Source organism: Hyperoodon ampullatus (assembly GCF_949752795.1).
Source record: "Hyperoodon ampullatus genome assembly, chromosome: 15".
NCBI lineage: Eukaryota > Metazoa > Chordata > Mammalia > Artiodactyla > Ziphiidae > Hyperoodon > Hyperoodon ampullatus.
In genome coordinates, this window is record NC_136928.1 from 5,844,530 (window position 1) to 5,867,837 (window position 23,308).

Sequence of the window (23,308 nt, forward strand, 5' to 3'; positions counted from 1 at the left end):
ATCCAGAAAGCTGGATCATGTATATTCCTGGAATTTTATGCACCGTCAGTATCTATATACCTTTGCTTTCAGTCAATAATGTATGCAAAGCTGAAAAAATTTAGACAAAGGAGAGGTTGCATATACTACTAGTTCAGAGTGTGAACTCTGGGGCCAGCCTGGGTTCAAATCCTGCCACTGTCACTTATCAGCCATGTGAATGTGGACAAGTAACATTCAATTGCCTCAATTTCCTCACCTATAAAATGGAGAACATAGTACCCAGGTCTTTTCAGAGAAATAAATGAGTTTATTCCAAGCATTTAGAACAGTGTCTGACACAAAATAAGCATTAAAGTCTGCTAATATGACATACTAATTCTCCCCAATCCTTTCCTGCTCCCCTTTTTACCACCTTTTCTCCATGGCCCACTGCTGCAATCCACTTCTGCCTTCTGAGTTCACCCTCCATTCCACCAATCTCTCTTTTGCTTCCTTGTATTGCCTCCAGCGATCATGGGCTCCATGTTCTGCTAACATTTTTACCAGCACTAAGGAAAGCTGCTGTACATGCTGGATTGAGGCCTTCTGGAGATCCATGATGACCCAGCACTGCCTGGGATCCTAAGGCAATATTTCATTCTCTCTTCCCATGAAAGCAATTGCCCTTGCCTACTGTGGAGTAAGAAGGGGACTTTGGTATGGTGCTGTGCATACTGGGACAGAAAATGGAGGCAGCAGAAGGAGCCAAGTACCTGCTGCTATTCTTCAGGATGATCCCTGACCAACCCTTCCCTGTCCTAGTCCCCATGACTTGTCTTTTCAGTACAATTTCAAACTAAAAATTTGTTAAATCTATAAAAATAAGAAATTGCAGCTGTGATGTTTTTAAGCATAACCCAGAGCTTATAATTGTACATGTAGAGCAGACTACTGTTAATCCAATCCTTTTGGCCAAAGAACTGAGTTAGAATGACACCAACCAGTCAACTGATTGATCAGAAATTTATTTTGATGGTGGCTCCCCCAAAAAATGGTTCAGTGACCACAAAAACTTATTCTAGTTTAGTATGTATATTATCAGTCATCTATTGTCACAGTAGTGCAGTATAATATCTCAATGGCATGCAGAAATAGCTTTTGTTGCTCAGTAGTCTAGGGTGGTCACCTTAGTCAAGCCTTCTCATGTGTATGGGCTCAATTGCTCTTCACTGACCTAAGATGGTCTTGATGGGAATGACTGAGGTGACTTAGTTCTATTCCACATGTTTGTCTCCCTCCTCCTGGGACAAGCAGTCTAGCCTAGGCATGTCCTACTCATGAGAATGGCAGACTAACTAAACCAAGCAAGTCCACTACACCAAGCAAATTCACACCTGCATGTATCATAATTGTCAACATCCATTGACCCTAAGCATGCCACATGGCCCAGCCCAGAGCCAGAGAAGGCAGACAAAACAGAGTTACATGGCAATGGGCTTGGGTAGAGGAAGGTGAAGAATGGGGCCATTCATATAACAAATCTACAACAGTTATCTACTCAGTGCTTTTTAATCCATCAGCAAGATATGTATCAACTGTTATCTTGACTGCATCAGCACTCCTAGAGGAGAAATCTAGAGGGCATGGACTGTTTATCTGACTAAACTAAACCATTATGTGTTTGTTATATAGGGGCATGCACGTTGGTGCTTCTAATGATGACATTTGTGCTTTGAATTGATCCAGTAGGGCCTGAACTGGGGAGAGGGGTATATGGAGAAAAGCATGAAGCCTGATGAACTGTTCTTCTTCCTTTTTCTTTTTTTTTTTTTTAAAGAAGTAAGGTTTCATTAAGGAAAGAAGCTAGTATCCTAATTAAAATGATTTTGCTTCACAGAAGATAGTGCCATCAGGATAATGAATAGAATGACCAAAGGATTTTATATGTTTCTCATAAAGAAACCAAATAAAGGAAAAAAAAAAAAAGGGATTTTTCTCTGAGTGCTCTTACACAAGCTTCATAAATATGCCTCTGCTCCCCCCACAGCTGCCCCCACCCCCATCCCAAACTGTGAGCAGTGCTGTCATTACCAGTGCACTGTGTGAATTGGCAGCACCTTAGCTTATTAAAGTGGTTTTGGGTGGATTACTGCACTGACTGATTACCTTAATTGACCTTCAGACTGGCTAAAATTTGCCTGATTTAATGAGGCTTAATTCTTGTCAAGCCCCTAGGCTAGATGGCTCCTGGCCCAGACACTTTTTTGTTTTGATTTTTCATTTTGAATAACAATTAAACCCCAAAGCTTAAGGAAACATGGTAAAATATGTCAGTGATTGTGAAGAGCCCAGAGCAGCTGTATCCATGGAAATATTTAAGGTCAAAGTTTTGAGCCCATTTAAAATCACCCTCTACCCTGAATTTGACCTTGATTGGTGTATCTTACATCATTGTAGTGAAGTGAATACTATTATTCTTAACAAGATTTTTCTAAACATCTGTCTAAATGACAAGATATGTTAAAACAATCAGCCATTTGTTAAATATCATGAGCCCAGCCTAGATTTGGGTGTTAACTCTTATTTCTGAAAATCAAGATGGCACTGGATTGTCAGGTGCTTGGAGACCATTCCACCTAAAGGTTGGCAAGCAGAAACACTTAAATTGCAGGTAAGATTCAGCAAAAAAAGAAAGCTTTCCTTCTACAGAAGAAATAGGATTTATTGGCATTAGGTATCTGGAACACTGTCCTAAGAAGGATTATGAAATGGTATTTGAGCTCAGAATAAAAGAACACTGTGATTGATTAGTCATGTCTGGTGTAGGCATAGAAAGAAAATGTGGTCGTATACTTGCCATTCCTGTCCCAGACCATAGTTTCTGATATTGTTTCTTACAGACAGCCCTTCACCTTTAATTTTTTCCTATAAATGTATTTATTTTTTCCACCTTCCACCCATGCTTGAGTACCTGAATTATTACTCTACCAGATCTATTTTTATTGGCCATTTTTTGGTTTTGAGTCAGCATCTGAATTCCTTTCCGATGTTTGGGGAATTCCTCATTATATGAATTTTGGTATATAAGAAGCTAAAATGGCCAGAACACTTGTTTTTACAAAGTGCTTTCCTCCCAACACCTTCCTCCTTCACCCTTGCAACTAGATGTTTACACATGACCCAGAGTTTGGGTCTGTATTTCACTCAGCTAAAAATCAGGTTCATTTGCCTAAGATTTTGCATCAGAAGCTAATGACATAAAGACACAGCGTCCTAACAGATTTTTAAAAAAAATTTATTTATTTATTTATTTATTTATTTTTGGCTGTGTTGGGTCTTTGTTGCTGCGTGCCGGCTTTCTTTACTTGCGGTGAGCAGGGGCTACTCTTCATTGTGGTACGTGGACTTCTCATTGTGGTGGCTTCTCTTGTTGTGGCACACGGGCTCTAGGCATGTGGAATTCAGTAGTTGTGGTGTGTGAGCTCAGTAGTTGTGGCTCGCAGGCTCTAGAGCGCAGGCTCAGTAGTTGTGGTGCATGGATTTAGTTGCTCCGTGACATGTGGGATCTTCCTAGACCAGGGCTCAAACCCTTGTTCCCCTGCACTGGCAGGTGGATTCTTAACCACTGCACCACCAGGGGAACCCTGTCTTAACATTTTTGAATTCTGTTCTTTGTTTCAACTAACAGGAGAGCTTTTCTGCTTAAACCTTCCAAAATCAGTTTCTAATGCTTGCAACTAAGAACTTAACAGATACAATAGTTCTTGTAGGGTGGTGCTCTTTAAACTTTATTGTACATAGGAATCACCTAGGCTTTTTATTAAAATACAGATTCTGGTTGAAATGGAGGTCTGGGATGGGCCTGAGGCTTGCTTTTATAACAAACTCCCAGGAAATGGCAATGATACTGGCCTGGGGCCCACCTTTTAAGTAGGAAGAATCAAGGGAAGGAAAGGTAGCCTGAAAGAAGACAGAATTGGCAGAAAAAAAAAAAGAGATCTGTTTCAACGTGTTCCAGTTAAGTTAGAACAGACGAACTACTATAACTAATAAACTTCAAAATGTGCAACAGCTCCAACAAAATAGAATTGCATTCTTAATCATGTAACAATACTGGGCCAGTGACAGAACACTGGGAAGCTCTCCTCCATGCATTCAGGTGTAGGTTGATTGGGGGGAACAGGGGTTGTACACCATCTTCAATTCATGGCTTCCCAGGTCACCTTGGGTTCATGTCTGTATTCCATCTAGATAAAATTGGAAAAGTGTGCATGAGAAATGTTTCTTTTTTTTTTTTTTGAAATTTTTAATTATAAAATAAAGCATAGATACAGAAATCCACACACAGTAAGCATTATCATTATGCAAACACTCTTGTAACCACTACCCAGGTCAAGAAATAGACTTTGCCAGCCTCCGTAGAAACTCCTTTTATATTTCCTGTCTCCCTCAAAAAGCAACATTATCCTGGCTTTGAGAATGCTCACTTCCTTGTATCCCTTTGTGGTTTTATCACTCTGATATGCATCTTCAGATGATATAGGTTAGGTTTCCCCACGTTTTGGGATTTATTTTTTAGTCTCTTAATCTGTTGCATCCCCTTCCATCCCTTTCTTTTGCTTATAATCTATCTGTTGGGGAACCCGGATGGTTTGTACTGTAAGGTTTCCGGAGTTGGCATTTAGCTGAATAGATATGTGTGATGCAGTCCCATATGTTATTCTGTCTTCTATATTTTGTGTAAATCACCAAAGGGATCCAGAGCTTCTACCATGTTCAGGTTTGATCCCTTTGGTATCACCGTACTTGGGATTGTGCTGTTTCATCAGAAGGCACATAATGTCTGGTTCTCTCTCTCTTTTTTTAAAATTGAAGTATAGTTGATATACAATATTATATAAGTTACAGATGTACAGTATAGTGATTCACAATTCTTAAATTGTTGTATCTTTTTTGTGATGTTTTCAACCACTATTGTTCATTGTCTGATGTCTTAATTCATTAAAGGTTGCAAACTGGTGATATTCTATCATTTTGTCTTCATTTATTAAGTGGACTAAATTTATAGACAGACATTTTCCTTGTTACAAAGAATTTCAGTTCATGTAGGAAAGGCAAGATGTATTCTTGATCCTTCCAAGATAAATGAATTGGTTCTTTGTCATCCTATGAAGGTGACCACTTAATTATTATTAGTTTTTAGTCATTATAAACTCATTTAAACATATTTGATGGGTTTCAAGCCACTGGAATTTTTATTCTTTGTGGTGTTTAAATTGTCTAGTCTTTGACCAAGTGGGAGCCTCCTGAGTTATTTTTGCATGACCCTAGTAGTCTTTGATCTCTCTTTGCTGTCTGGTATAATAAGATATTTCAGGCTATTTGCATATTTCTAGCCTCAAAGAAATTGGAATCAACCATTTCTCTAAGAAGTCCTAGTTTGGTTTAGGGGAAAATTGTATTTCAAGATGTTCATTGCTACTGGACTGGCCATTGTTCTTAGACATTTTCATTGGACAGAACTTGGAAATTGTATGTGTGTGTGTGTGTGTGTGTGTGTGTGTGTGTGTGCATTTTCACTTTAAAATCTCATGTGTTCATACTGATATTGCTACCTCAGATCTAGGATTATAGGATTTTTCTTTAACCTCTTGTATATTACATCATCTTTCTTCCACACCAACACTTCTGGTTAGCAAGAACACAGGAGGTGAGAAATAAATTTTCATAACTGTTTGTTTTATTTTACCTTGAAACACAATAGTGTTAGAATAGCAATCTTCATACTACCATTATAATTAAAATTACATAAGATAGTTAAAATCTTTTCACAAAAAAGATCCTATTCCCTTTCTCTTTTCATTTTTACCTCTTCATTGCCAGAGCGTACATCCATTTTGTATTATACTCTCTCCCATTTGACTATCCTATATTCTTAGTTCTATAAACATGTATATATTGAATACTCACTGCCAGTACTTATGTTATGTTTTTCTAGATATTATGTTGATGTTTTTCTAGTTATTTTGCCAGGTAAAGTTCATTCTCTAACAGATTCCCTAAGTCTCATAGCAACAATATTTTCTGAGTTCTTGTATGTTGATCAAATTTGGTCTGTGGCTTATATCCTTGAAAGTCAGTTTTGCTGGTTATAAAATTCTTAGCTCATATTTTCTTCCCTTGAGTATCTTAAATATAGTATTTCATTTTCTTCTGGCAAAAGCTTTGCTGTTGAAAAGTCTGGTCATCATCTGATTTTCTTTCCTTTATAAGTCACATGCTCTATTTGCCTAAGTACATAAAGACTTGTCTCTTTTTTCTTTAGAATCCAGTTTTCTTGGTTGATAGTATAGGTCACTCTTCTCAAGTACATGATATGCTTTTTCAGAAAATAGTTTATATATATAATATATATTTCTATATAGAATATATATTTCTACATTGAATGTATAAAGAATATAATTTATATATATTTTTAATAATTATATAAAATAAATATGTAAGTGATTATATTTATATAATAACACTTTAATTGAAAATTTTATATATATATATTGAGGAAAACTTTCATGAATTAGAGTTCTTAGTATTCTTTCTGTTTTCTTTCTTTGATTTTCTTCTTTAGGGACCTCTAATAGCCATAAATTGAATTTTCTTTGCCTATCTTCAATATGTGTCACCTTTTCTCAAATTTTTTAAATCTCTTTTTCAAACATTTATTTTGGGTAAAAATTTTTCCTTCTTTTCTCTTTTTATTTCTCTTGAGGCATTTGCTATTGTGTTTATTCATTCTTGTTTAGTCTTCAAATGATTTTTCTTTTATTTATAATTCTTCTCTGAGTTTCATGACCTCATCCTATAATTTCTTCTTTTTCTAATTTATGTTCTTTCATATCTTGCATCAATTTTTAGTGTATTTTAATATGTTTGAAATAGTAGATTACAGTTTTAATTTGTTTTACAGGCATCTTTTTCTGGCATGCTTTCAGTTTGTGTAGAGATGATATATTTTTCTTATAATAATTTGATGTGAGTTTTAACCTTGATAATTTCAAGTTGCTCATTTTTATGTGAACTCAATCTTCCCGAAGGTTTAGACAGAGGCTAGAAGAGCAAATAGCTCTTCTAGCTTCACAGAGTTCTCACTCCTGTTACTTTTGTGTGACATTTAAAAGTACAGTGGCTTAGACACAAAATGACACATATTGTATGATTTCACTTATATGAATGATTTAGAATAGGCAAATTCATAGAGACAGAGAGTAGATTTATCAGGGGCTCAGAGGAGGGAAGCGTGGGGAATTTTTGCTTAATGTTTATACAATTTCTATTTGGGGTGATGGAAATATTTTGGAACTATATGGTGATGTTGGTTGCACAACATTGTGAAGTTAATTAATGACACTGGATTGTACACTTAAAAATGGTTAAAATGGAAAACTTTATGCTATATATATTTTACCAAAGTAAAAATTTTAAGATTAAGAAAAAAAAAAACAACACAGTGGCTTGACTGGTGAGGTAGTCTGGCTCTGACAATTGCCCCCACTTTACCTGGACTTTCCCTTTCTTTTATCTCTGTTGTCGCCATCCAGTTCAATTTTGATTTATCTCCCAGTAGTTTCTCCCTCATGAGGGTCTCTGTCCTGGAAGAGAGCCAAGCCAGGTCAGTTTCAAGTGTCCACTGCACTGTCCCCTTCAGAGTTTTTTATACTGGCTTCTGCTACTTGCCATCTTATGATGGCAGGCAAGTTATTTAACTTTTCCAAGTCCCATTTTCTTCATTTGAAAACCTGGCATAAGACTAGTCCCTATCTCATAGTATTTTTGTGAAGATTAAGTAATGTAATATGTAAAGATCTTGGTTAACCTTAGTTGTCTGGCACATCATACATACCCAGAATATATGAGCTCACCAATTAAAACATTATTCCCAAGCAGAACTTTAACCCACCTTGCTAAATGAGTAACTAATTAATGTTAATTTTCCATAGGCTTTGTTATATTTTATATGGTGAAATGTCCAACTCAATCCAGAGTTAAACCAAAACTAAGCTACACATACACACATGCATACTTTATGGTAATTAGTGCAAAAAGGAACCGAGATTTGTGTAAAATTCTCCTCTGACCAATGATAAATGTGTATGTGTATCACCTTATCAAAAGATTTACCTGAATACTCCTGAATAGGAATATTTGTTTGGAAAATATACACATTGTTTATCATCTTCTCTCATACTTATTCGTATTTGGAGTGTTTTCTCCCTGTATACATTCTGACAGTTATGAACAAAGCAGCACGAAGGTAATTGCTCAGTACACTTTCATTTCATTTTCATGCAGCTGCCCTGCTTCCCATTTTAACAATGTGGGGATGATGTGTAATTATGCACTGTTAGAAATTTGGGTATGTTTATTCTAACTTACCCTGAAGAATAATTGTCAGTACTTCTTTCCGGAGCACAGCAACTATATCATCATGGCACATGGGCAGACACATTTTTGATATCTTTAGATGTTTCATGTTTCCACTTCCATTAAATACAAACAATGGATCTATAAAGGGTAGGAGACTGCAGAGCGGTAAGGTTTTAGGGTGGCTTTAAGGCCCAGTTCACCTAAAGTTCTCCCCACCCATTGAATGATGCCTATATTTCTCATTTTTCTAAAGAGCCCAAGTTTTTGAGCTGAATCAAGACTCAAAACCTGAAGGGAGACATTTGGCCAATGAAGGATGAGAGCAGAACTTTGATAAGGAGAGCCTATAATGTATTGAGCTACAGACCATGCATAGGTCAACTTTCAAGTTGACCTACAATACAGTTAATTCAGAATCATTCATCAGTCATATCTCTCTGCCTTCCTTTGATGTGATAAGCACCAGCAAGATTAAAAAGAGAGTTGGAACATTATGCCTGTGGACAATGAGAACTGGGACTTTAGAAAAACTATTTCCAGGCAGTGATATAATTCATATGGCTAAATGAGTAATACACTCAAATAGACAATTCCTCTGTTCCTTAATTGTGTGTGTTTCTGATTTTGTTTTCACTGTAGCTTCGGAAAGCAGTGATGGATCACATATCTGATTCTTTCTTGGAAACCAACGTACCTTTGCTAGTTCTCATTGAGGCTGCAAAAAGTGGGAATGAGAAGGAAGTGAAGGAATATGCCCAGGTTTTCCGCGAGCATGCCAACAAGCTGGTGGAGGTAAGTCAAGAGAGGCCTAAGACTAGAATTTATCAGTGGGTTTAATCTCTACATGTCTCTTGGAATTTCAACGGGCTGTCCTTCTATGGTTTTCCTGGATCTTTCTTTTATTTTCTGTCGACTCCATCCCTTGCAAAGGAAACAGGTTTTCAGTAATCTCTCCTCTCTCTATTAGACAATTCTAAACGTGTTCTGAAACATGTCTGCTAATTTTCCTGAACAATAAGCAGAGGCTGAAACAGGAGCAATAGAAAGGACCCTCTAAAGTGCTGAAGACCAGGTTTGATTAGAGGGAATAGAATTAAAATTGCCAAAAGGAGATTTGAACACTGTTCCCTTTTCATCCCCATCTCCACTCCACTCACCTAAGCCTGGATTAGCTGGCCACATTATGAACATGTAAAAATCAATCCCCCCTCCCTATAAGAGATGTCTGAATTCCTGGTGAAGGATCTTGGGGCAGTAGTAGGAGTGTAAGTTCAGGTCCTAAGTATATTCTCTGTTAGAGACATCTGTGGGAGTTGCTTTATAAATGCAAAATTGTGCTGTGTGATTTTGAGAAAAAATATTGTTCAAGGGAAACAAAATAAAAGTGAAATGTTAACCAGACTGCCTAAATCTAGGAGTTGTAAACCAACAGCTTGGCAAAGGATGGATTGAGTGATGTGAGGCTACATAGAAAAGAGAGATGTTGAACAGGAAATGTGTGTGATAGAGAAAAAGAGTCAAGGAGGCCAAGGGTCCTGGCAAATTTAGGGAATGGTTATCAGAGCCAGGTTAAAAGTTTTTCAGGGTCTGAGTACTTAGAAACAACAGCAAACACAGCAACAAAAAGTCTGGTATAGCCCCACTGTAACTCAAAAATAAAATAAAATTACTCAAAACTGCAGACAATTTAAATGCAAGCTAAAAATTAAATAAGTTACTTTTTGTTTTCTTTGGATGGCAAAATTAAATTCTGAATAAGTTCATCAAATATGAAATGCTCTCCATTTTTCTTGCAGTGAGTGATGGGGTTGTGCTCCAATTTAATCGTGCCCTAAGCATGTGCTTGGTTCACTCTTTGGTTAATCCAGCACTGCTGTCGCTTCTGGGGCTGAACACTCAGCCTACAGGAAGTCCTACATCAAGCCTAGAGGAGGCCCCTGGTCCTCTAGGACACAGGCTGAGCTATCACCCATGACAGCAGTTGGCAAGCTGAACATGCAAAAGCTGAAACTACTAAAATAAAACCCTTGAACTTCCTACCATAGCTCCAGTGTCTTGAGGTGACACCAGACTAGAGCTAAAGATAGGGTCATATTTATAATATCAAGACAATCTTTCTGGCTCTGTCCCCACGGATGGGGCAAGCACCCTACTAGTCTTCACATTCCACACACAAATTCCAAGCTCCAAATTGGCCATTGAAGAATCCAGAGTCTTTCCAAGGTTGCCTTGGAAGTTCGGGCCCCTTCTGTTATTTTGAGAAAGAGCAGGTAAAGAAGGAGAAAAATGGGATACAAAGAGGAAGAGGAGGAAAGAAAGAATGCTGAATGAGTGCTACAGAAGTTTAAAATATTTGTATGTAATAAATAATAATATTAACCTACAGATACATCATCCCATATACATAATCACAGTATTTACATGATAACTGCAGAATTTATAGAGAATGTTAATCCATAGTGTCATAGGCATTAAGGACGAGGAAAAGGGCATGCCTTCAAAGTTATATGAGAAACATCTCCTACTGTCAGTGTCTTTCTGTAATTCTGTGTGTAACCTCATTTGTAGATGATGTTTGAAGTTCAAACTTGATGCCCTGTGTAAATGTGAGGCCAGGACCAAGTAGCCCACTCGTCTACACTTTCTCCTTTCTCCTGTGATAGACCCTGGACACACCCACCATTTCCCCTCATCCCATCTGTAGGTTTCACTGAAAGGGATTCCAGCCACTCTGGGTGATCCTTGATCCACAACTTGTGCCAGAAGCAGCAGCTTCATGTCATTCACAATCCACATTTCAGACCTTTGCTGATTTGCTTCCCTTAGTTGTTTCTCTCCTTCCCCCTGTGTGGTCACTGCAGCAGCATTTTAGAAATTCTTGATGCCCAGGAGGTGCCATGGGTAGGGTATGCACTAGCCTGTGTTTGATTAGAGGTGAACAGGAATTGAAAACATTTCTGTAGCTTATGTACTTCAAACAGGTGCTTCATTGCTGATGCATACATGTAAGAAAACTTGAGTGCTGGGCTGAGAGTCACCATTTTTCTATTTTGAAAGTGTCTGTATGGACTTGGGCACTTTTCTGGGCCTTAGTTTCTTTGTCTATAATATGAAAAATTTGGTTGATATATTGATTTTCATATCCATTAACTTGATAAATTCACTTACTAATGCCAAATTTTGACTGTAGCCTTTAGGATTTTCTATATACACAATCATGTTGTCCAAAAATTATGACAGTTGTATTTCTTTTTTTCCAATCCTTGTATCTTGTTTATTCCTTGCATTATTGCACTAGCCAGATGTTCAGATCTATATTGTGGTAATAGATATTTCTGTTACTTTTAGATCACAGTGATAAAATTTAAATATTTTACCACTGATTATATTGATTATTCTAGGTTTCTTGCAGATACTTTTAGTAGATTAATTTAGTTGTCTTCTGTTATTCCTTCACTAAGATTTTTAAAGATCATGAATATGTATAAAATTATATCAAACAAAATTTCTGCACATTTTGAGACAGTTGTATGATTTTTGTCTCCTTTATTCTCCTTCAGAGGTATCAAAATTATGCCTTCCCTCAAAAAATGAGTAAGAAATTATTCCATCTTTCTGTTTTCTGGAAGTGAATGAATGTGTAAGACTGACATTATATATTTTTTAAATATTTGGAGGAATTCACTGATATAGCAATCTGAACCTGGGTATTTATTTGAGGGAGATTTTTTAAAGTACAGATTCAATTTTTTTAAACCTAAGATTATTAAAATTTTCTATTTCATTTTGGGTCAGCTTTGGTAAGTTGTATTCTAGGAATTTATTTAAATTTAGTTTTGTAAGTTTTCAACATAAAATTGCCCTTGTCTCCTAATTTTTTTTAATGTGTGAGAATTTGCACTACTCTTTTTCTTTCTTTCTTCTTTCTTTCTTTCTTTCTTTCCTCATATGGCTAATTGGTGTCTTCTCTTTTTTTAATTGATTAGTTTTGTAAGAGTTTGATCAATTTAATAATCTTTTCTAAAACACAGCTTTCAGCTTTGTAGATTTTGTTTTTCTTTAAATTTTATTTATGATCCAATCTTTTTATTTCTTTTTTCTGCTTTCTTCTGGTATAACTTACTGTTCTTTTTCTAACTTTTTGAAATGGATAATCATACCATTGGTTTTTAGCCCTTCTTATTTTAATAATATGTGCATTTAAGGCTATAAGTTTCTTCCTAAGCTATACTTACGTCTGGTTATTTTCTACTGACCTAATTTTAAGCTCATCATCTCTGTCCAATATACTTAAAACTGATCTACTGAGTTCAATATTTATTTAAGAATTTCTAGTTGATTCATTTTTTTAAAAAATGATTCCAGTTCTCTGGTAGAATTCATTATCAGGTCATCTCCTTTAAAAAATACATTAATCAGAGTTATTTTAAAAATCCAAGTCAAAAAACTCCAATATTTGGATCAATTTTGTTTCCATTTTGTGGTTGCCCCACAGAGGGCAACTTTCCCTGCCCCCCGAAATCAACTTGGATTTCAAGACTCATGATGCAACAGCAGCCACCAAGAGGGTATGAACAGCTCTATTACTCAGATAATGGGACTTTCTAGGGAGAGCAGAGCAGGTGCCCAAGCCAGTCCACAGTGGCTTCAGCAAAGAGAAGAACAAGTGCTTTTGGTCTTTATCAGGCTGTGGGGCTGGAATCAAGATTTCCATGGAGAGGCTGGATCTTGAATGTTTCTTCAAATTTCCCTACTGGCATCAAAAAAAAAAAGGTGGATTTTCCTATTAGTTTGCCCAGTTGTGGAGCAAGAGGAAAAGGGAGAAGAGTGAGACTTAAACACTGTCATCAGTCAAATATTCAAAATGGAGTTAAGACTCTTAATTATAATTCACCTCTGATGTTTGCCTGATGACTGGAATGTGCCATGTTTCATTTAATTGAATTTGTACTTGTTTAAATAAGTGATTATGGAACTTTATAAGGCTTTCAAAACGGAGACTTTATTATGGTGACTGTTTTTATTATTTGATTTTATCTTGATTATTATTATTATTTATTTTTAGTACACTGGGTAATTTTTGATTGAATGGCAAACATGCTTATGAAAAAATATAGAGGGTCTGTGTCTTCATCTATTCAGGCTGCTGTAACAAAGTACCACAAACTCGATGGCCTGTAAAACCAGAAATATATTTCTCACAGTTCTGGAGGCCAGGAAGTCCAAGATCAAGACCCCAGAATAGATGTGTTTTGGTGAAGGCCCTCTTCCTGGTTCATAGCTGGCAACTTCTCACTGTGTTCTCACATGGTGGAAGGGGAGAGGGATCTCTGTGGGGTCCCTTTTATACACTATCTGGAGTTAAACATGGTCTGAAAGGATACATGTACCCCATGTACCCCAATGCAACACTGTTTACAGAAGCCAAGACATGGAAGCAACCTAAATGCCCATCGACAGATGAATGGATAAAGATGTGGTACATATATATATAATGGAATATTACTCAGCCATTAAAAAGAGTGAAATAATGCCATTTGCAGCAACATGGATGAACCTGGAGATTGTCATACTGAGTGAAATAAGTCAGACAGAGAAAGATAAATATTGTATGATATCACTTACATGCAGAATCTAAAAATAAATGATACAAATGAACTTATTTACAAAACAGAAACAGACTCACAGACTTAGAGCATGAACTTATGATTACCAGTGGGGAAGGGTAGGGGGAAGGGATAGTTAGAGAGTTTGGGATTGACATGTAGACACTGCTGTATTTAAAATGGATAACCAAGAAGGACCTACTGTATAACACAGGGACCTCTGCTCAATGTTATGTAGCAGCCTGGGTGGGAGGGGAGTTTGGGGGAGAGTGGATACATACGTATGTATGTCAGGGTCGCTTTGCTGTGCACTTGAAACTATCACAACATTGTTAATTGGCTATACTCCAATATAAAATAAAAAGTTAAAAAATGAGAACAGTAATCTCATTCATAAAGATTCCACTTTCATGACCTACAAAGCTCCCAAGACCTCACCTCCTAATACCATCACATCGGGCATTAGGATTTCAATCTATGAATACTGGGGGGACACAAACATTCAGACCATAGCAGTCTAGATAATGTTTTTTTCTATCCAGGGGGAATTCATCTTGTCATCTGAAGGACAGCAGAGAGGCACACCCTCTCAATTCAGTCAAGTGAAGTGAATTGAGATAGTCTATAGTTTTTCTGAGGTCTAGTCTACCTTTCATTTTCCCTAGTCCTATGAAATTGTCTTCCCAGATGCCAACAGAGAATCAGATGTATTATTTAGTATCCCGCCTCATCAGTGAAGCATTTATTCCAATTTTTGTTTTCCCATCGTCATGATTCGCTTTTAGTATGCCTTCAATGTGCTTCTTGACTGTTGCTATCGTAACAGTAGACAAAAACAGTGGAAGGAAACTTGCAGTAAAGGGCCAGTCTTTGAATCTCCCTTCTCTATGGGACTTTAGCTCCTAGCCTTTGCTCCCTTGGCTGTCCTGGACTCTAGTTTTTGCCTCCCTGGCCCTATGAGATTGCTGAAAACTCTAAAGAATTATCTTCCTCTCAGCAGCTACCTTCTACCTGGCATCTCAGTTTCTCTTTCCATACTAAGAATTAGCAAATCCCTGGGGGAAAAGTGAAATGCAGAAAATTGGGTCCCCCTCAACAAGCATCTCTTTTTTATCTAGTCTAAGTTTTAACTCCTTTGGCTGCTGCCCCATATTTTCAAGGAAATTATTTTTATTCTGCATTTCTAGTTCTTCTCAGCAGGAAAGTGGGTCTCTTACTGGCTTCTCCTTCATGGCTGGAAGTGGAAATCCCTGAGAGAGCTGGTTTAGATAAATCTGTGGGGTGTTTTTGGTCGTTGTTAATATTTTTAATCAGAGATTTCTTTATTCAATAGAATACCATACCTCAAATAAATATATAATCAATACACCCAGTTCTGACTAAATTGAAATCTCTGTGTCTTGCCCACTTCCTACAATTCCTTCACTTCAAGGGTCTGCTTCCACCAAACACAACCTCACAATCCTTCCAGAACACATTTGATCCCCATTTGGGAACCTCTAATGGATCTCTAAATTGCCATTAATGTAAATCATATAGGGATTATATATCAGATAATTTTGAATTAAGAGTGCATGAATACATGGAATTATCAATCTATAAACAAATTATGGCAGTTTTAGTCCTTTGACTATAGAGTTTCATTATTTTATGTTCAGTATTCCACCTATTTTTATGTTTTTTTTTCTTATATTTGTGTGTCATTTTCTACCAGTTTGGTATTTGCTATTCAGAGATTAATGCAATGAAGTAAATGGAAGGTATCAAGCCTATTGTATAATGTTATAGTTTTTAGAAAATCTTCAACCAAGATAGTTTAAGTGAAAATAAAATATTTTCAAAACATGAATAGGAAAAAAATAATTTGAAGTTTCATAATTGCCTTAACAAGTGAAATTTTATGGTTTTTTCCCCACAGTGTTTGTAACATTTAATAAAGATTAGGTAAATTTGCACTAGAGTTTGTTGATTAAGAGAATTTAACAGGGCCTCCCTGGTGGCGCAGTGGTTGAGAGTCCGCCTGCCGACGCAGGGGATACGGGTTCGTGCCCCGGTCCGGGAGGATCCCACGTGCCGCGGAGCAGCTGGGCCCGTGAGCCATGGCCGCTGAGCCTGCGCGTCCGGAGCCTGTGCTCCGCAACGGGAGAGGACACAACAGTGAGAGGCCCGCGTACCTCAAAAAAAAAAAAAAAAAAAAAAAAGAGAATTTAACAGGTCAACAATGATGCTTTGTGAACTATAGTATCAGCCACTATAGGAAATACCACCAGTAGAACTAATTTTTTAAAAATTTTAGTCATTTTTCCTCATCTCTAGAATGCAGGTAACTCATCTCCTCTGAGGGTGAGCTCAGGGCTTCAGGGTGGGGCCGACTCTAAGGGTGTGCAGAGCTGATCAGAGCACACCTGCTGTACCTCATTCCCAAGCCTAATGGAGAAATGAAATTCAAATTATGGCAACTCAGTACCAAAGTAACACGGTCTCAGTAGGGGTGGAGTAGATGTAAAGTGGGGGCAAAATATGCATTGCAGCAAAGAAGTAAACGTGAATCTGGAAAATGAGATGCAAAATCAATACAGCTGTTTTCTGAACCTCCAGATTGGAACATTTCTTCCATTGCTTTGCTCTCAGTCAATCTGCCTGCTCTTCTTTCTACTCCCCCATCTCTACCATAAAAGCCTCAGTGCAAGATGCATACTCTGTCATCTAGGGATATGCAATGCCCTCCCAACAGGACACTCTCCTCTGCCTGGTCCTCCTTCATCCCTTCTGCTCACAGCAACCAGAGTGAACTTCTGAAAATGAAAATCAGACTGTGCAATTTCCCTACCTGAGACCATTCAGTGATTTCCTCTTGTTCTCAGGTTAAAGACCAATATTTCAAGGAAGTCTGCAAGGACTGCGCGATCTGGCCCCCTCTTTAGCCTCCAGGCTCATCTTCCTGTTCTCTCCCACTTCCTACACAGCATTGGCTACTCAGGCCACCTTCCATTTGTGAAAGTGATATGCCCCCTCCACCCTGGGCCTGTGCTTATGTTGTCCCTTTCCTGACAGGCTCCCCATTGCACCCCTTCCTCTTATTTCTAATTGTTCACCTTTCAGTGAAAACATCACATCCCTAAGTGGGTTTAGATCCTTGTGTTTTCACTCTCATGCAACCCTAGTTACTTCAAAAAACAATAAGAACAAATATTTATTATCTCAAAGTTTAAAAAAATATTTTCCCCAGCTTTATTGAGATATAATTTACATACAGCACTGTGTACATGTTTTGGTTTTTTTCTTCCTGTTTTATTCAGATATAATTGACATACAGGGCTGTATAAGCTTAAGGTGCACAGTATAATGATTTAATATACATACTTCCTCAAGTGATTATCACAATAAGTTAACATTGATCATCTCATATAGATACCCAATTAAAGAAACAGAAAACCAAATTTTTTTCTTGTGATGAGAACCCTATTTACTTTTGGTTTGCACACATCCAGCTCTACGTCTGTATGCTGTTTCTCCTGTTAAATTATCAATTTCTTTAGGAAAAGGACCATGTCTAATTGATTCCTAACTACCCCAGCAGATAGCTGAGTGCCTAGTATAGAGCAGGTATTTGATAAACAGATGCTACCTAAAGAATGAATGAAGTAACAAGCCAGAGATATTACCAACACAGCTTCAAGACCCTAAACAGGTACCTCTTGGATCAATAAATAGTCATTGTGCTTATTTAATTCCCTAATATACTACCAGGAAGAATTGTGAATCTGAAAAGAACTAAAGTGGAGAACTTCCATTTCTCCTGAGTAGAAAGGTCCTGCTGTGTGGAGACTGAACACTGAAGTAACTCTGTCAGGATGCTCCTGAGTTAATTCCTCTAACTTCACTGTCATTTTGTCCCTGCATCTGCCTCATAAGTGTGCAGTTGTCCTTATTCTTGATTACAAAGGATATGAGAGAGGGAGCCGGTTCTCTCTGCCAAACTGAAGTATGTCACTGAGGCCATAACAGTGATGAGCTACACAAGGGAATCCCGATTCTCTGCTTCATCCTGTTGACCTGGTTACTTCTGGTAGCAGCACCGTATGCAGGGTAGGAAGCTGCGTCTGTTAGAAAATGCAAGGTTTGAAAGTAAGGGACAAACCCTCATATTCAAAATCACAAATGCGATCATCAGTGAAGGACAGACTGCCTTAGTTTCAGCCTTGAGTAAATTGCTTTTTTCAGTCAGCCCCTCTACTTGCACAGAAGATTCATTCAGCCACGAATGTTTACTGGGTAGTTACCATGTGCTGACAGTTGTTGGCAATATAACTGTGAACCAAACAGGTACACTTCCTTCTCTCATGGGGAGTACATTCTGTTGAGAAAGACAAATAGTGAGATAAATGTATAATATGTAAGGTGGGACTCTGTGCTGTAGAGCAAATTAAAGCAGCATAGAGATAGAGGGAGATAGAGAATAACAGAGGGCATGTGTGGTTGGAAAAGCCTGGTCTCCAAAGACCACTATTAAGCAGTGACCTGAAGGAAGTGAAGAACGTTCCAGACTGTGGGCCAGAAAGGGAAGAGACCCCCAAGGCAGCAATGTGCTTGGCGTGTTTGATAAAGAAACAAAATTGAGTTATTTGTAGTGAGGTGGATGGACCTAGAGTCTGTCATACAGAGTGAAGTAAGTCAGAAAAAGAAAAACAAATACCGTATGCTAACACATATATATGGAATCTAAAAAAAAAAAAAAAAAAAAAAAGAGAGAAAGAAAATGGTCAGAAGAACCTAGGGGCAAGACAGGAATGAAGATGCAGACTTACTAGAGAATGCACTTGAGGATACGGGGAGGGGGAAGGGTAAGCTGGGACAAAATTAGAGAGTGGCGTGGACATATATACACTACCAAACGTAAAATAGACAGCTAGTGGGAAGCAGCTGCATAGCACAGGGAGATCAGCTTGGTGCTTTGTGACCACCTAGAGGGGTGGGATAGGGAGGATGGGAGGGAGGGAGACGCAAGAGGGAAGAGATATGGGAACATATGTATATGTATAACTGATTCACTTTGTTATAAAGCAGAAACTAACACACCATTGTAAAGCAATTATACTCCAATAAAGATGTTAGGGCTTCCCTGGTGGCTCAGTGGTTGAGAGTCCACCTGCTGATGCAGGGGACTCGGGTTCTTGGCCCGGTCCGGGAAGATCCCATATGCTGTGGAGCGGCTGGGCCCTTGAGCCATAGCCGTTGAGCCTGCGCGTCCAGAGCCTGTGCTCCATAACGGGAGAGGCCACAACAGTGAGAGGCCCGTGTACCGAAAAAAAAAAAAAAAAAAAAAAAGAACAAAGAGACCACACTGCAGACCAGTGTGTGCAGCCAAGAGTGAGAGGAAAAATTCCAGAGATGAAATTGAGGGCTGGGTGCAGAGATTTTGTATTTTACTCGGATATTTGAATGTATGGAAGGCCTTGAGCAAAGGCACGGTATGATCAGACTTCCATTTTGGAAGGGTCACTCTGAAGCTATACGGAAAATATACCATGGAGTGACAAAAGGAGAAGACAGGAGAATAGATAAAAGGATGGTCCAGTGGTCCAGCAAGGGATTAGTACTATTACCAGAATAGAGACAGTGGAATGGGAGGAAATGGTTGGATTTTGGGGCCAACATATTGGACGTTAGGATATGAGACAGAGAAAAGTCTGGGGTGGCTCTGTCTTGACCTGCTCCAGTGGTGAAATCACTTGGAACTCTTAAAAAACACAACCTTCTTTCTGAGACTGTTTCTTGATTGGCTCTAACTGCAGCTGTTTGTTAGATGCGATCCTGTAAACCTTATACAAATGTCTTGGGTTGAAATAAATATAATAGAACTTTGTCAATTCCAGGGTCTTGATTCAAATCATGCACTAAAAAGAAAATCTAGAAAAGCTGCATCAAAAATTACTCAGCCATTAAAAAGAAGGAAATAATGCCATTTGCAGCAACATGGATGGACCTGGAGATGATCATACTAAGTGAAGTAAGTCAGACAGAGAAAGACAAATATCATATGATATCGCTTATATGCAGCATCTTTAAAAATTGATACAAATGAACTTATTTACAAAGCAGAAACAGACTCACAGACTTAGAGAATGAATTTATGGTTACCAGGGTGAAGGGTACGGGGGGGGATAGATTGGGAGTTTGGGATTGACATGTACACACTGCTATATTTTAAATCAATAACCAAGAATGACCTACTGTATAACACAGGGAATTTTGCTCAATATTCTGTAATAACCTAAATGGGGAAAGAATCCGAAAAATAATAGATACACATATGAATAACTGAATCATTTTGCTGTACATCTGAAACTAACACAACATTGTTAATCAGCTATACTCCAATATAAAATAAAAATTAAAACAAGAAACAAATAAACCAAAACTATATGGATGGACCTGGATCTCCATATTTTTATTATTTTTATTATTTTTTTTGAGGTACGTGGGCCTCTCACTGTTGTGGCCTCTCCCGTTGTGGAGCACAGGCTAGACGCTCCGCAGCATGTGGGATCCTTCTGGACCGGGGCACGAACCCGTGTCCCCTGCAACGGCAGGCGGACTCTCAACCACTGTGCCACCAGGGGAGCTCCATACTTTTTTTTTTTTTTAAAGTAAAAACTGAACATTCTCATCTTTTCCTCAATGCTGCCTCCCCAATCCAGTTAACATATTTGAACTGGAAATGAATTGTTGGAATTTCTCAAATAATTTAGTCATAACAAATCTGTAAATCATAATATTTTATGAAGAGCTCTGTTGTTCAGGTCGAGCGCATGTTAAACTTGTAAGTATTTTTTCTATCCTTTAAGAAGTATATATTCTAATACCCCTCCTCCCAAATTCCCTAATTCCTAAACTCTACCATATTTTGTAATTTTTCCTATAACATGCAATAAAGCTTTCAGAAAAGTTCAAGGATTTACCCTAGGCTGTTAATAACTATTTGAATATAGGGCTAGGGTTTTTTATAAGCTCTTTATTACCTTTTTTTAATGTTTTTGGCAACCTTATGAAGTAGCCACTCCTTTTGACTCCATTTTATATATGAGAAAACTGAGGTTTCAAGAAGTTAAATATCACAATTTATTGCCCAATGTCACACAAATATAAGGAGGCAGAATTGACACACAAACCCAAGTGTCCCAAACTCCAGAGACCAAGCTGTCAACCACTGTGCCTCACTGCCCCAAAGCTCTTGTCCAAGAGGTACATGTAGCCTAGTGTCCGATCCTTCATGTAAATATTTAGTACAGTGCCTGATCCCAAAGTAATTGCTGGAAAACCTTAGCTGTTTCTGTGGTTCCTGTTGTACAGGGATTAAGTTCCATATCTCTCAAATCACATTTCAGAGGAGAGCTATACTTGCTGCACACATCCCAGAGAATAGCACATATTACTGCAGAAGAATTCCTATCCCCACTAGTGGAGCAGATCATCCAAGCTGCTTTTTGGTACTGCTCACCCACTAGCTTCATGGAACTTCATCTGCACGGTCTGCATGGTCCATATCTGTTAAAATTACTAAGTGCCATGGACTTTTGAGGTTGGTTGCAAATAGTGGATTCTAAGAGTACTAAATATTTCATGTCAAAAGTCTACTACACTGCTTGAGTTAACTGTGCACATATGTAAATACTTTCAGGTTGCATTTCAATCTGTCCAACATAATCAAAATGCAAAGTGCAAGGCCATATTATGAAATCAAGTCTGTTTTAGATGAAAGAAGGACTATTAATTTCCATGAAAATTTGCTTTGCTGACATCTGGATAAAAACGTGTCCCACCATGACCTACCCCTATAATTCACCCAATAGGTGAATTAAGTACACTTCTGAAGAAGCTTCCAGAAAAGAGAAGGCAATTAACTTTGTTGCCCATACCTGAGGAGAAGAGGAAAGGTACATAACAACACTTGGCTTGTTCTCTCTGCCAGATATTATAGTATTTTCCACACCTTATCTCTTTTAATCCTCTTAACAAGTAAGTTCTTTAATCATCAATATCATACTTTTGCAGATTAAGAAACTGAGACCCAAGGAAACTAAAATGTAGCCTGACCAAAATCATAGCTGACGGGTGAGTGATGAAGCCAGATTTCAGATGCCTTAGGGTCCGTGTTCTCTCTGCTAGCCCATGCATGCTCCCTCCTCCCTTCCTTCCTCCTTCCCTCACCTCTCTTTCTCTTTCTTTCTCTCTCTTCTCTCCTCTCTTTTGGTATATATTAAGATTTATGCTTACATTTATATTTATTAGCCTTATACACTTCTTACCAGTTTACCTTCACCACAATAAAATCATAAGCCAGCACTCTCTTAATGTTATTTTAGTGTACTGTCCAAAGTTGAGGAAGAGTAGTGCTGTGTATCAGAAAGATTCCAAAGCACCTGAGTTCTAAGCTGTCTTTGTGGTGCCACCAGATCAGGCTTTAGAGGTTACATTCAGTGTTGCTTCTGCAGAGGAGCAAGGCCTATTTGGTATTTTGTTGTACTAAATAATTAGTTTTACTATTTCATCATCAACATAGGGAGTGACTGAACTCTATATGTATATGACTGTTTTCCCCCATGGTTTGTGTTTTCTATAACCGTTTGAAGGTATATATGCTTTAGCCCAGCAAACTCACAAACTTCGCTGCATAGTATAACCTTACATCTGTAACGTCACATCCCTTCGAAGCAAAAATGAAAAACTAAGCCCTATTAAAAATGATGGGGTTTGTTCAAAAGCAAGAATTTTTAATTGTCAAGCAAAAAAACCCTTTGATGCTCATGTTTTCAATCTTTGTTAGCTGTAAGGGTTATTATGTCAGAAAGCTCCCTAGCCAGCCTGAAGCCATAGTTTGAGAGGGATGGTGTGTTGGCATATTACTCTTTTGAACTAAAAACAAGTTTTCAGATGACCTTGACTCCATCAGCTTTAGAAGGGGAGAGAGTTCACCTTCACAGAGCCCCATGACTGGCCTGAGGCTCAGTGTATATGTACTTTGAACCCTTACCTTAAAAAACAACACTGGATCTTTTGGACCTGATGCCTGGGATTTTGACGGTGTAATGATCTACCCCTATTGCTGTGTGAATGAACAAATTGCTTTAATCCTCTGACCCTGAGATTTTGCATCTGGCACATCTTTGTTTAGGTGCCATCCATCCCTGACATTGTGTATTCTAAGGACCTTGCCTGATTTCAGATTCTAGGAAAAGAGAAGACCCAAATAATTGTCTTGCTCTAGAATGCTTTTGTAGTTGACTGGAATTTGGGGACTACAAGAAGGACCGGTCACT

The 23,308-nt window shown here is 38.0% G+C and overlaps 1 protein-coding gene across 4 annotated transcripts in view; it reads left to right on the forward strand.

The window, feature by feature from the left end:
* CTNNA2 (catenin alpha 2) overlaps nt 1-23,308 on the forward strand; it is a gene marked incomplete at both ends in the record, with an annotated part of 1,045,594 nt that overhangs the window by 802,369 nt on the left and 219,917 nt on the right. For all 4 annotated transcript variants that reach the window (XM_079721197.1, XM_079721198.1, XM_079721199.1 and 1 more), the window contains one exon: nt 9,022-9,174. In XM_079721197.1, coding sequence (XP_079577323.1) covers nt 9,022-9,174 — 153 coding nt within the window. The remainder of the gene's footprint in view (nt 1-9,021; nt 9,175-23,308) is intronic.